This window comes from Lacerta agilis, chromosome 2 (genome assembly GCF_009819535.1).
Source record: "Lacerta agilis isolate rLacAgi1 chromosome 2, rLacAgi1.pri, whole genome shotgun sequence".
In the NCBI taxonomy this organism is placed as follows: domain Eukaryota; kingdom Metazoa; phylum Chordata; class Lepidosauria; order Squamata; family Lacertidae; genus Lacerta; species Lacerta agilis.
This window is the reverse complement of record NC_046313.1, coordinates 73,204,197-73,219,294: the sequence shown is the minus strand read 5'-3', so window position 1 is coordinate 73,219,294 and position 15,098 is coordinate 73,204,197. Positions and strand designations below refer to the sequence as shown.

The 15,098-nt window shown below is 41.3% G+C and overlaps 1 protein-coding gene across 1 annotated transcript in view; it reads right to left on the bottom strand.

The window, feature by feature from the left end:
- Window positions 1–1,040: 1,040 nt before the first annotated feature.
- IARS1 (isoleucyl-tRNA synthetase 1) overlaps window positions 1,041–15,098 on the bottom strand; it is an 85,016-nt gene continuing 70,958 nt past the window's right edge. Inside the window, exons 31-35 of the mRNA XM_033140768.1 lie at window positions 14,392–14,503; window positions 13,399–13,524; window positions 8,804–8,944; window positions 7,833–7,985; window positions 1,041–1,602 (exon numbers count right to left, since the gene is read on the bottom strand). Coding sequence (XP_032996659.1) covers window positions 1,520–1,602; window positions 7,833–7,985; window positions 8,804–8,944; window positions 13,399–13,524; window positions 14,392–14,503 — 615 coding nt within the window. The 3' untranslated portion in view covers window positions 1,041–1,519. The remainder of the gene's footprint in view (window positions 1,603–7,832; window positions 7,986–8,803; window positions 8,945–13,398; window positions 13,525–14,391; window positions 14,504–15,098) is intronic.

Below are 15,098 nucleotides of genomic sequence, written 5' to 3'. Positions count from 1 at the left end.
ACTAGCTTCAGGGGAAAGAGGCCTAGGGCAAGTTTGTGGCTTCGCTTCCTCTGTTGCTTGTTGCCTGTCTGTTTTCCCCAACCACAGCTCTCCCTCTCCTTTAAATTCTCCCCACCTGCCTCCACTCCTATCCACAGCTGCAGCCCATCAGACTCATTGGGTTAGCAGACAAGACTGCAGCCCCCTGTGTCCTTTCCAACCATAGCTGCCCCATCCCACCAGCCTGCTGCAACACCCAGCAGGGCGATCTCTGTAAGGAGCTAGAGCCCGGAGTAGATAAGCAATAAAAAAACCACCAATGTTAGTGAATTCTTTATTCAAAGCAGCCAAAACAGTGCAGGCCTAATGATCACAGCAACTCTTCCCAGTATGTCTTGCCCCGATGAGGCAGCTGCAAGGACTGGAGGTCCTTGCCTCCCCTCCACTCTCTAAGGATCCTCCCCTGGTTTCCTTCCCCAACAGCCTATGGTACCTTCATCTTGCTTCCATTTGCTCCACCCTCTTCATTTCTCCACATATTCTGGGAGACCAGCAGGGAGGAGAGCTGGTCACAGCAGGAGGGGAAACTTCCCTGGCTTCTTCAGCAGCCTGCCTGCCCCATTGCTGCCTCTTGGGTCCCCTCCTCTTCTGCTTCTGAGTCTGGAACTGCTCTCTGCCCCAGCCTCTTCCTGCTCAATAAACCCTGTTGCCTCTTCAGCTTCTGGCACCTCCTCCTCTGAGTCCGCTCCCTCTTTTCCTTCTGACCATGCATAGTCATTCCACCACCAATCCCCTGGCTCTGAATTCACGATGCCAATCAAAAAAATTTTTGTTTTGCTCCATCTTCAGAACCAAGAAATATTCACAAAGTGAAAGCATTTTTTAAAAATCAGCAAAAGCAAAGCACACTAAATTCTATCAAACCTACTTGGCAAAAAATAAACAAAACCAACCAAACAATATTTACCTAGCTGCAGTCTTGGTATCCATGGCCCTCCAACACTCCTCTTTAAGACAAGTAGTGTTTCTTTAGTTAACCATTAAATCAAGTAATACAGCCATCTAGATAAAGCAATTTATTGTTCAAAATCATGGATATTAGAGAATGTGTGTCAATACATACTTCATGAATAGCCTATCAGCATTGCTGAAAATACACCAGGTTACTCTTATTTAATTAGGGTTCAAGCCAACATAGTGTAGTATGAATGATGCAGAAACAGAAACATTTGAAAAACTGAAGATAGCCTCTCTATAAAGAACAGACAGAACAGCAATACTGAGGTACTCATCTCAATTTCTTTCAGGCAACTGCATAGATCCTTCTGAGTATTTGAGACTGGGTATTACTCTGCATAGCTTTTAAATATCTCGTAACATAATGAAAAAATCACTGTATTTTAACCTAAAGCAGCATATTACACATGCACTGATAGAAACACATTCCATGTAGCGCTCCTGTTGTTCAAATCACCCTAAACACTTTGGGGATTCGATCCCAATTGCTAATCAGATTGCTCCGTGAAAAAGTCCAAAGTGTTCAACATTCAGCTGTTGTTGGTGCAGCATGAACATACACCGTCTTCGTATTTAAAGTTTTCATGGAGGTATTCCTTGTAATCTCTGAAAGAAAAGAGAATGTTGAACATTATTTTTAAATTTTGCATCCTACCGTTGATGACCCAATGGTGCCAGGCTGGGTCGCAACATACACAGGGCATAAAAACAATCCATCTCACATAACATACATTTTTTATTTTAAAAAATCAGCTTTTTGTATTACAACACAGTAAGAGTTATTTTCTTAATGAAGCTTTATCATATTGAAGAAAAATATGGAATATGGGAAATATGGAATTAGATTTTCAATCATCTAGAACAAGAGTTACAATTTATTTGTTAGGTGCCAAACAAAATCAAAATGAGGACTTCTTAACAGGTTTTATATTAATGTTCCCTACCTTTCCAATTCTGCTCTGGTGTCAGAGACACATGCCTAGGTCACAGCAAGTCCTTTTATCTTAACATTGACATCAAGCTACTCTGAAAGCGTCACCAGGAATCTACAAGATAGATGTACTGGTAAACCCAGACAGCAAACAGGTGCATCCACTTGGATCAGTTATAGGCCTGATACATGTGTCACCTTAACAGCATATGAGCTGAAACATTGAGTCTGTTTACCCCATTGGTAACCTCTGAATAGAAGGGATTATGTGGATTGAATGGGCTGGCTGATGTGGTTACTTTCCATGGCAACGTTGCCAGTCCTCATGGCAGCTGTGGAACTCACAGCACTTCCTATGGAGCCTCATCTGGCCTTTGGCCAGCTGTAGAGTTGCACCTCAGTGTGCTTAAGACCCAACCTAAATTTTGCAGTAGGCTGCTCATTTACCTGAAAAATTAAATGAGATCTATAAGCTAAAGCTCATCTCCATTTTGTAGTCCAAAAATGAAAATTAGGAATCCTCTTAGAAAGCTAAACAATATGCCACTTCAAATATATCACTTGTTCCCTCAAATATTATACTTGAAGTTTTAATGTTTTTCAATTTGTGTTATGGAAATAATTCAGGTGGTGACTCAAATAACAGTAGGCCTAGGCGATGTATTGAGAGAACGTGATGGCAGCTTCAGCCGGTGGTATATTGCGGGTGAAACCGCCACCACTCCCAAGTCCCTCTACTACCAGTACCGCTTTCAACATCGGGCTCTTGGTAGCAGAGGTACTCAGGAGGAGGAGCTGTTTCACCTGAGATATACTGCCAGGTGAAACTGCCATCGCTCTACCCCTCATACCACAGAGGGAGGAGCAAGCTGTATTGCAGGGCTGATACAGCTTAGTCTACCCTTAGCTTCTTTAAACTGCTCCTGCTCCCCTAGCTGAGCGAGCCCCGATACCTGACCCAGGAGCCAGAGAGGCATGGGGCTCGCTCAACTGGGGGGCAGGGGCAGTTTAACACTCAGCTGGGGGTGGGGGGGGGGCTGAGGCCAATGCAGCTTGTTTTTTCAACACTGCGATATATCACCAGACCGTGATGTTTTGCTTGGTGATACACTGTGAGGTTGAAAAGCTGATATAGCCCAGCCTTAAAGAACAGGCCAACTGAAACTGATAGAAAATGAACTGAAAGATACAGAAGGTAAAAGCATAAAACCTGCCTCTGAATTTACTTATTTAAAGAGTGTAGTTAGCAATATGCCAGTACGCAAGATAAGCCTGCAGCAAACAAATCATAGCCGCAAATGATTCGCATTGCAATATGTGCACAATTGCTTCATAAAGCAAAGCTGGCCATCCTGACATTGGTTTCACCATGCTTTAATGAGTTCTGTCACCTTGGGTAGACACAGCATCTATAAACAGATAAATTACATCACTCGGCTTCTTCTGTTATCATAACCAGCAGCACAGAAAGATATCTGTGGTGAAGAGCATATTAGGTCCAACACAGCATATAGCTCCAACTCGCATGCCAGAGACAGGAAAATCTAGTCCTCCAGCACCACCAGAGCTTCCTACAGATGTTAATGTTGTTACCAGGTATGGGGCAAGCTTCCATTCATCCCTTTTCATGAGTTCATGCCTTCATAAGGGCCACAAGTCAGAACCTGGACCTTCTCAGCACTAGACCAACAAGTAGATCCCCCCCTCTCTCTTTTGGGCCCTAGAAACAAGTGGCGCAACTTTCTTTTTGTTATTTCTGCGGTCTCACAGGTTTTGAAAAATTAATTTGCTAGCCTCATGCCAGAAAGGAGAGCATGGTGTCCTACCAAGTACAGTTTGTGTCAGATAAGATTTATCATCTTTTAAACCTGTCTCTGGAGTATCATGTTCAGAGGATTAGAAATCACCATCTGACTGTAATAGAAGATTCATACAACCAGACTGCCACATGAATACCATTAGCATTTAAATTCCCGAGCTGATAAATGTTTGCTGTCCCACACCCTCCTCTCCACCTATAGAAGTCCGTATCTCACTCATTTGGTATGCAGATATTTATCAATTTACAACAAATCTTATGCCAGGATAGATAAGGTGCCATTGTTTCTCAGTTGAACTGGACAATTTATGCCTCTGCACAAACTGGAAAAAAAATAAAAAATAAAATCAGTGGAACCATGTAGTTGTGATAAGAGCCTGAATTTCACACCCAACTCATTCCCCCCAACCTATTTTGCAATGCAAATTTCAAGACATATGCTGTTTTCATTAACTATGATGCTGCAATTGTTGTAAATCTCCTGTCAAACCTCAAACTGTTAACAAAACTGCTGATGCTATAAAAGACTGGCTATAATTAGCACCAAAGTCCCTTGAATTTTCTAATATATGCAAAGAACATAGGGGATGAGATGGGGGTAAGCCTCATTTCATGCTGGGCCTTGGAGAAAGGCACAAACAGCAGGAATTTCACTCACTGGTCCAACCTCCTTCGATGCTTGGAGCAAAATGACATGCTCTGTTCAAACAAACATCATCTGTACAGTGAAGATAGAGTGGGATAAGACTGCACTTATTGGTCCCACCCCATAACCTATGCATTCAGAAGCCCTTGCACATTTAACAATAGAATCCCAGATCATGCATATATATCATGATGTGTCAAAAGTCTTTCTTTCTCTCTTAGTTTGTGCCTGGAACACAAATGACAGAGGCAGCAAGATTCATGCTGCTTGACTTCATGAAAAGCTTGACATAGAGCAAGACATCACCTCATCCCTGACTCAGGTTCTCTGTGACTGCAAAGTACCATACCTTATACTGTATATCGGGAAATGGGGAAGTAATCTCTTGATCCAGCTTGACAGCTGAAGTAGGGGCAAGCAGCAGTTACCAGAGTTACATCTATGACTGTTATGATTGTTACCAACATCCATCTGTGCCATCATTGCGAAGGATCATTCAAATGCTCCGCCATTCCATTTTATCCATAAACCCTGCTTGAAGCCAACAACAATTTCTCCCCTAGACATGTCCATAAGTTTCTGAGGACTACAGTATGGTTCATTACAAAATGTTTTTCATGAGACTTCAAGTAAATGAATAAATATAAAGTTATGTCTAACAGTGGCCTGGTTTGCAAATGAAACAATGATTCCTGGAGACAAGCTTGCAACTACTTTGCTCCCCCCCCCCCGCCGCCCTTTTTATTCCAAGGTTTGGCTTAGCATGCAGTCCAAACCCAGGTTCATGGCTCATCTCCCTAACAATGAGCTGCAGCAAAGAACAAAACCAAGCCACAGTCTGGCTTCCCACGTCATGCAAACAAGATCACTGGCAGTATTCTCAAAATAACCACTGCCAATTTAATGCTAGATTTTAATATCCACACACTCATCAATATGATAAATCAATAGCTCTTACTGTTAAGACAAATGCATTTTACTTTTTAAAGTGCTTGTTACTAAATGTACAGCACACTTTAAAAGAAGTTCACGTCATGTTCCTGATTGAGTTAACTGACATGCTTAATTGCAGCAAAAGTTCCTCAAGTAGTAGTAGAATAAAAAAAAAAGAATGGGATATTTTCTTGAATGAGATATACACATATTTCTAGCGGACAATATCTAATTACTATACATCATAGTGTTTGTCAGTTATTTTACCAAGTCAGTCATTTTACTGAGATAATTGTCAGACAATCTTCATGGAACATTTACTGTAATAACTTTTTTCTGCTCTGCAACACTGACAGAAGATGAAAATCAACTTTGTTCTAGCATTAAAATGCAATATTCAATTCCTCTCACGTTTTCTCAGGTCATCAAGATTTCAAGTACTGCCTCATTTTCCATTTACACAAGTTGCTGTGTTTTGTTTATGCCTTTCTCAAATGCTTTAAGTTTAATGAGATAAAATGTCTCAATTTCAGATGCTTTTACGTGTTTAAATAAGCATACAGTAACCACTTTATTTGAGAAAACAGTCTCCACAATACCACTAGGGTTGCAAACCTTAAGGGAGCCTGGAACACCTGTTGTATTTTCAGATCTTAATTTTGTTTTCATTAGGACAGGGGCCTGACAGGCCTCATAAGGACTGCTGCTGTGGTGATATGGGAGAGAAACTATCCTTCTTTCCAATTGGTTGACACTGCTGTTACTCAGGTGGTACCACCTACCATGCAACTGCCTTTGTCATTTACTGGTCAAAAGGCTTGTCATTTCACACTCTTCCCTGCCACGCAGAGCCATGCCTTGTTCTGCCCCCTTGCTCTCTACATGCCATATGCAAAGGAAGAAGGGGTGAGTGGTTGATTATTGGGGGGGGGGGGGCTGTTAAACCGGAAGTAAGCAGCAGTAACTGGATTGGTCAAGTCAAACTAGCATGGCTTGCCTGATTGGTTTGCAGTAGCCACAGCAAGCCAGGCTCCCTCCTTGAACTCAGGGTTATAGTCTGTTGAGTTTCTGGGGCGGCTCTAGCTTGGAATCAGGACCAGTCCTCGTGGGGTAGTGATGGAACCATGGTGAACAGAGAGAAAACATGATGGCACAGGGCAGGGTGAAGCGAACCATGTGGAGAAATAGCTCTGGATCCCCAGGCATGGAGAACTTGCAGGGTTCCTACTTATTTCTAATGCTGGCACTAAGGCAAAGGTGTTAGGGGGTGGGGAAGGACCCAAACAAGTGGCACACTCCACTTCTCTTGAGGTGTCCTGGAGTTGGCACACTGAGGTTCAGCAAACCTTCACTTGTCATGAAAGAGAGATGGGTGACCTGCAAACCTGGTTTGTAAGGGCTGGTGGGAGAAGTGGGGGAGGACGCTGCCAATCTAATGGTGTACAGTGGTACCTCAGGTTACAGACTCCGCTAACCCAGAAGTAGTACCTCAGGTTAAGAACTTTGCTCCAGGATGAGAACAGAAATTGTGCAGTGGTGGCACGGCAGCAGCGGGAGGCCCCATTAGCTAAAGTGGTACCTCAGGTTAAAAACAGTTTCAGGTTAAGAATGGACCTCCAGAACGAATTAAGTTCTTAACCCGAGGTACCACTGTATTCATAACTGTCTAGGCAGTAAGTCTGGTTGGGCTCAGTGGGACTTAATTTTTATAAACCCACATAGGATTGGGCTGCAAATGGGAAGCTGTGAACATTTGTAAGACACACTTCCCACAGGGAATTCTAAGCTTCGCTGCTGGTGCTTGGTCTAACAGCTGTTGTGTCGGCAACTCTGCTTTAAGGTTCTAGTTTTCCCATACTGGGATTCTGTTAAATACTTCATTTAATGGTGAGATACCAGTGGACAATTTAATAGGTAAGGACTTGTCACTTCTTGCTTTGGCCACAAGTGACTTGATCCAACCCCAGCCCCGTACTTTGCTGGGGGCGGGAATTCAGTAGGGCTTACTTATGAGTAGGGATGGTTAGGATTGCAGGGTATGATGAAACAACACAAGTTTTTACAAGGTAACCCACAGGGTTGCTGAAGAAAGACTGTAGTTGGTCAAGGGAGGCATGCACTCAAAAAGGTTGAAAACCTCTGCCTTAACAGATTGGTCTATCACCCCAATGAGAACTAGGCCAGTGTACGTAAAAGATGTGTGAAGACAGTACTGTCTGAAACACTAGTAGGGGCTCACATGATTGACTGCTCCTCTGCACAAAATCTTTCTGTGAACATTGGACATTTACATCATGGAAAAAGGTTGTAGCTGAGCCTTCTCTCTACCGTGCTGGGGTTTGTTTGTTTTGTTTGTTTTGTTTTTTGTTTCTAACACTGATTTTATTAAAGTATCTAGGAGTTTTTTTATTAAAAACACAACAAGAGACACTAAGAGCAGTATGAGACTTATCACAGCATGAAGCAATGTAAATGTGAGTTGCATAAGGACAATTCCCTCTGCTTACCTTCTGTTAGCGCTTCATCCAGGAACAATTTTAGCCGCCTGCTTCTGAGTCCAAACACTTTCCCTGTTTCATGCAGAAGCCCTTGATATGTGAGTCCATTTTGACCAACCGGGTTTTCCATTAGAAGAGTTCCCACCAATCCATTCAGACACTCTGCAGGAAACAGGTTATGATGATTCTCAGCAGCGAAAAAGAAATGTAAGTTTTCCTTATGTCTCACAGTCATGCAATTCTCCTACACCCTCCTAGAAAACTGATGCCAGCCTCAGGCTGCAATCCCATGTGCACTTACCCAGGAGTAAGCCCCATTAAACACATGGGATTGTATGGGGATGCACTATCATTCATAATTCACACCCTGAGCAAGGCTGGAAGTTGGCTGCCTAGTGTTAAGAAAGGATCTTGCAATGCTTTTATATTAAAACTACAATGATATGGCAATACAATATGTCTAGCATAAATGTACAACATCTACAGAATTTGTGAGAACAAGATCAAGGTGATAACTGAACTTGCTCAGGACATGGGAAGTTTATGAGTACATGCAATGGGATTGTCGAGTAAATGCCTCTGTTTTGCACACATCCCAAACAGCTGCTCTCCAGTACATCCTTGAGCTGGTCTTGTTAATTCTATTCTCAACTCTAGAGATAATTTCGTTTTGTCTTCATATGTCCTATGAAAAGCCCAGGATCCAACTTACTATTGCCTTCCCCCGCAATATCACTTCAGTTCTTTACCTTCCCTCTCTCAAAAGAAACTCCAGCATGTCAAAACCTTAATCGTATTACTGTTTGGGGAGAGGCAGAAACAGCATGACCTGTGCCTATTTAATCGTGTGATGGGGGCATATGTAACCACAGCAACTGGAAACAGGAAGCAGCCATGCCTTTAGCTAGATTTCAAACAAGGCCCAAGATTTAAGTTGCAATAAATAATTTGATCTCGTATCATATGATCAGTATAATTACCTTGTGGTTTTGCATTCACTAGTTGTAAATTGATATACTGACAGAGGAAGCCATCAAGGCTGTTCAAGGCTGGCACTGACCCCGCAGTTACATGAAGCATCTTTCCACTGAGACTCAGCAAGTCTGTTTGGTTTTTCAGTTCTGAAAAGAAAAACCCGGCTGCTATAAGCAAACCAACATGCAACAACTCTCCCAGTTATCACCTGATACTGCTTACAGTAAGTTTGCTTTCAGATGCAGTTCACAGATTGTTGGCATCCATCTGTCTCGAGGGACAAATGGAGTGTGCCTCCGGGAGTGAAGTCAAACTGCTGAAGAATCACAGCACCTGCTGTGGCTGCAGATACCAGTAACTTGTAACACCTACCTCCTGTATTGTTTTTGCTGTGTTAGCAGCACCGAAGTGACCTCTCCAGGGCGCAAGCCTGGGCAGTGTGTATGGAGTTCACAGATACACATCCTTGAACTGGAAACATTTTTGTTTGATTATTTGTATTCACTTGCTGGGAATATTTATAGTGCAGTAGACATTAGGTGCTGTTGAACTCCACCTCATGTCAGCCCCAGCCAGCGTAGCCAATGATCAGGGATGATGAGACTTCTAGTCTAGAAACATCCGCAAAGCCACAGTTTTGCCATCCCCAATGTATATGACATAAAGAGAATAAAGATTAGAAAGCATCTTTGGACTGGATTGATGTGCATAGATAGGGATGTCCTACATTGCAAAGTCTGGGCCATTCTTATGTTACCAGGGTGTCAAGACTATTTCTGCAAGGAGAAGTCTCGTTCAAAAGAATTCTAAAATCTTAGTGAGAGGGTCAACAAGCATATAGATAGAGGTGATCCTATTGGCACTGTGCACTTTAGACTTTCAAAAAGCTTTTGATAAAGTACCGCACCCAAGACTCCTAAGTAAGTTTGGAAGCTACTGATCCATAGGACAAGGAACAGGAACAGGAAGCAGAGGGTAGGAATAAATGGACATTTCTTCTAATGGAGGGTGTAGTTTTCCAAAGATCCATATTGGGACCTGTGCTTTCAGAAATGTTCGTGAATTATCTAGAAATAGGGGTGAGCAGTGAGATAGTTGGGTTTGCTGAGGACACCAAATTGTTCAGGTGGGTTAAAACAAAACTTAAGATTTCCATGCAAGTCTATCATTACTGTCCAGCCTAACCTATCACACAAGATTCTGGGAGGGGGGACCACATGAATGCTGTCCTGAAATCTTTCTAGAAACCATTTTTTAAAGTTAATTATTTATTAAAGTTATCTTCCACCCTGCCTCCCAAAGAAGTCTCTAACAGAGCCTTCTTGCTTATTTTGCCCCTTTTGATTTTTTTAAAAAGTGTGCTGTCTAGAAGGACAATGCAGACTGCTAACAATGGGGAAGACATTTATGAATGCATTTATTGCATTAAGAAGTATTACACAAAAGGATTTATTTGCTTTTCTCATCTGCAGAAGGCGGAAATTCTGACAGCATCAGACTAAATGTCTAGTGCTTGAATAATTTTACCTGCAAATAAGGATGGCACACCCAATCATTATCAGTCAATGAATTGCAAGAAATGCCATATTAGGATTTACACAACTCAGACAATCTACACATTATCTGATTGGGTTGGGGATCTGTCAATACACACCACTCAAAAAGCAATTCCCACACCTTTTGCCCTCTCATGCCTGATATGACATTTTGGAGAAGGTGTTATTGGTGCCATCCTGTGTGAACATAAATCGCAAGTATTCCAAACACTCTGAAATTAACTTGTTAATATATATACATATGCACACACACATATATGAGTGACAATACAGAAAGGATAATTTTAAGTTCAAATCAGCTGAATAGATCTTCAACTTATTTGAATAAATATAAAATAAGAGGTGTTACAGAATCTTACAGAGCTGCATTTTAAAGCAAGTGCATTAATTACAAAAAAATAATCTTTCTATAGCTGTGTGGAAGTATGTGGAGCAAAATTTATTTGTCCATACTTTTATATTTAGAAAAAGCACATTCTAAGACATGGAAATTAGTCTGCCTCTCTTTGTCTGCCAAGCAAAACCACATAAGCAGATACATAATTTGGAATATGAGCTCAATATTCAGCAAAGGTGCTATAGCTGAACATTTGGTTCAAAATGCTGAGTGGACCAGAGATAAACCTTCCCAATGACCCTCATCACTAAGTGATGATACAGCAGATTCAGCTGTATTGCTTCGTGCTCATGTGGCTTGATGAGCACATTGCTCTTTGTGCAAGGTTTGTTTTCTACTCCAAAGATAATGGCACCATGCATCTTGACACAGCAGAGAGAACAATACAGCTCAAGATGATCCAGGCAAACAAGAAATCACTTTAATTAACAGTTTAAAAAATGAAAAGTGCTTTCCTGTTACCTGACCGTTTCATCTTTTTCATGTATAGCTTTCTCTGTTTACAACATTAGGTTATTAAACACAAAGCAGAAAAAATGTGGAATCATTCTATTAACTGTCCTGTTTCCTAAACCCTATATTTACAATGCATATGTATAAGCTAAAACTGCCAACATCCGGTGCAGACCACAATTTAGTTTTATATAGTAAGGAGATAAACTAAATATTGGGCAGGTTTTTGCACAATCAATAGATCTCTCCCCAAATACAACTAGGCACTGCTTTCACTGTGAGTTAGCTTTGGCTGTCATCACATAGACAAAATCTGATTGGCTGCATCATTACCGTTGCTAGGAAGAAGGCAAATTTGAAGGGTGAGGAAGCTGCAGCCAATCAGGCTTGTAAGAACAGGCTCACAATGGAGTATTTCTACCACCACAATCAGAATACAAAGGGCTTACCAAGAAGCAGCCACCTACATACGTCACTGAGAAGGAAAGCACTTTTTACAGTGGAGAAATGTTTTGTTAATAGCTCCCCTCACTCAGGCTCACCCCTAACTGCTGTTTCATCTTCTTCTTAATATCCATGGTAAAAGCTACCAAACAAAACCGATGAGATAAGTATGTGTGAGCAGTATAAAACTTCTGTAAAGTGTGACACTGTTGTTGTTGTTGTTGTTCAGTTGTTCAGTCGTGTCCGACTCTTCGTGACCCCATGGACCAGAGCACGCCAGGCACACCTATCCTTCACTGCCTCTCGCAGTTTGGCCAAACTCATGTTAGTAGCTTCGAGAACACTGTCCAACCATCTCATCCTCTGTCGTCCCCTTCTCCTTGTGCCCTCCATCTTTCCCAACATCAGGGTCTTTTCCAGGGAGTCTTCTCTTCTCATGAGGTGGCCAAAGTACTGGAGCCTCAACTTCAGGATCTGTCCTTCCAGTGAGCACTCAGGGCTGATTTCTTTAAGAATGGATAGGTTTGATCTTCTTGCAGTCCATGGGACTCTCAAGAGTCTCCTCCAGCACCATAATTCAAAAGCATCAATTCTTCGGTGATCAGCCTTCTTGATGGTCCAGCTCTCACTTCCGTACATTACTACTGGGAAAACCATAGCTTTAACTATACGGACCTTTGTCGGCAAGGTGATGTCTTTGCTTTTTAAGATGCTGTCTAGGTTTGTCATTGCTTTTCTCCCAAGAAGCAGGCGTCTTCTAATTTCGTGACTGCTGTCACCATCTGCAGTGATCATGGAACCCAATACTTTGCTATGCAAAGTATACTCAAAAACATGTTTCTGAAAGGTGCATGAAAGCCTTTAAGCAAAGTACTAGTGTGAAACTGTTTGCTATGGCGTATTCAATTTCTCTTAAATTCTTTTTTAAAAAGAAGAAAAAGTTGACAGCTAGGACACCAGCAACAAGGGGGCTCAGGAAACCTCCACAGAGTCTATGTGCTTTCCATGTGTTGCTATAGGATCAGCAGTTTCTTTAAATAAATAAAAAATACTTTTAAAGGGTAACAATGGTCACGCAACACAATATGAACATAGTGTAAGTTTTTTACTTAGATCCTTTTGTTACTTTTTATTGCATCAGTCATGTTCTGTTTCTTGTTGCTGGGAAGTTTTATGTGTCAAAATTATTGTCTACCTGTTTAAGAGAGGAACAAGTTAAAACCTAAAGTGTATTTTAACAAAATTGTTCTGTATATACAAGTCTGGAGATCTTCAAACCTCCGTATGACAAAACACTTCAAAGAGGCAACAGCAGAGAAATGGCTTTATGACGGCTTTAGAATGCAAACCACATACGTTCTGAATATATCAGAGTTTGAAATGCTATCACAACTTGTTCTTCTGGGTTTAAGAAGCCAAATAAGGAGTCAAAAAGCACTCTCCTGAACATTCCATCTGAAATTGAGCAAATTTACTACAGAAGCAGCCTTCAGCAGGACTTTTTAAAATACAATTCTGGAGTTGTTTATAACCAGTTTCAACAGTGTATAAACTTCTTGTCAAAAAGTAAAGTAAAACACAGGTCCAAGACTAGGCATACTTCCAATGAGATTTTAATTTTAAAGCAAGTGTCACCTGTGCTATAAAACTGCAGTAATAATAGTTTCCCCAAAACATGCAAACACACCCAGACTGTGAGAAGTGTGTGCTGCTTGCACATGAGCCCCCATCACACTTAACCACTACCCACCTGTTTTTCCATTGAAAACCGCTAACTTTGAATTTTCAAGACCAAAAATGCATGAAATGGTGTTAACAAGTTTGGCGAAGTCTAATGTATTATCTCCTTTGGGATTTTCCAGCAACACCGTACCAGCTGGAAAGAGAAGCACAAAGCAGCAATTGTAAGAAACCAATTTTGTTTAATCAAATTGTTGTCAATACTGTTACACCTATACTGTGGCTCTTGGGACTCTCCCATGCCATTTCCCCTTCCCATTCCTTCTCCATATGTCCCTCAATTGATTTTGCCTGGCTGGAATGTAGGCTACTGTACAAAGGCAAAAACCACATCCATTGCTGCACCCATCGTTGCCTCCCATCCTTGGCACGAGGCCCTCAGAGGTTCCCCACAAAAGAACAAGGCTCTCAGGCTGAAAAAGCCGCCCCCCCCCCCGGCTGTGAATACACACCTATTGGGTGAATACATTTACCAAGCAAGTTACTTCGATTGTACAATTCTTTCATCTCATCCAGGAATTATAACTTCATTTCAATTATATCAGGGGTTTTAAAAAAACAAAACCTTTAAAATTGACACTAAATAACCAAACACAATGGTTCAAATAGTTAAGATGCCTAAACACATTTCTCAAGGTTGACTTTGTTAAAAATATTTAAATTGATTTTTAAAAGAAAATTGTCAGGATTAAAACATATGTAAAACTAATTCAACGGAGTCAAAGGAGGTTGAAACTGATTTTTCTTGAACGGTTGCTCTCCACTGCACATAACAAGGCACATGAGAAATGGAAACAGCTTCCAAAAGCTGCTTGCGATCTGGCACAGGGGTCAAGCCTTCAAAAGGAAGAAGTCTTATTAAGGATATTCAAACCCTTTGTGTGAGCTACCCTTTGGGTCCTTGCCATAACATTTTTTTAAAAGCAGTTTTTGATTTTTGATGCAGCAGTTTCAAAGAAGACAAATGACAGTAACTTTCAGAAATAGTTTAAGGAATTCCTACCTTGCTCTCTCCCATTCACAGAGATGTTCAGATTGACATAAGCACATGCTGGCTCAATGCGATGATTCAGAGCACCTTTGGCTAGTGTAATCTCCAGTTCTGATCCCTTCAGCTAAACAAACAAGAGTTACATTTTCTTAAAATTAATACTCTAAGAGGAGACACTCAAACTATTTCCCCTCAGAATTATTACAACTTGGAAATGCTGCAGGGATGATAGTGACAATAGGTGTAATTTAACGCTGCTTCATAATAAAAGACTGCAATACAGTACAGTATGTTAGCAGATGCAACCCTGGTGACCTTAAAAATATAATATTTGCAATTTATAAGCCAGCAAAAAAAAGTTTTAAGACTGCAAAAAAGTTAAATGCAGAAAAAGAGCCTCTCCCCCAATCAGAGGAAGACGGAAAGGAGTCACAGCAGCACATGCGGATAACATTATGAAATGCCATTTCTGGGTCTGCTAATGTTGGCCACTAGGGGGCAATTGTTACTACCCATTAGCCACCAGGAAACTGTCGCATTTCAAAGCTGAATTAAGAATTCTGAATAGTAAGAAAGTGTGGGTGCAAAGCTACACATACAAAAACCTTCACAGCTACCATGCAAGTGTTAAGGCCCATTCCCCCCAAAACGTTATATTTTCATTTATCTGGGTGCACATAGGACTGAAACCTGTAGACTTAAACCTGTAAAAATGCCTT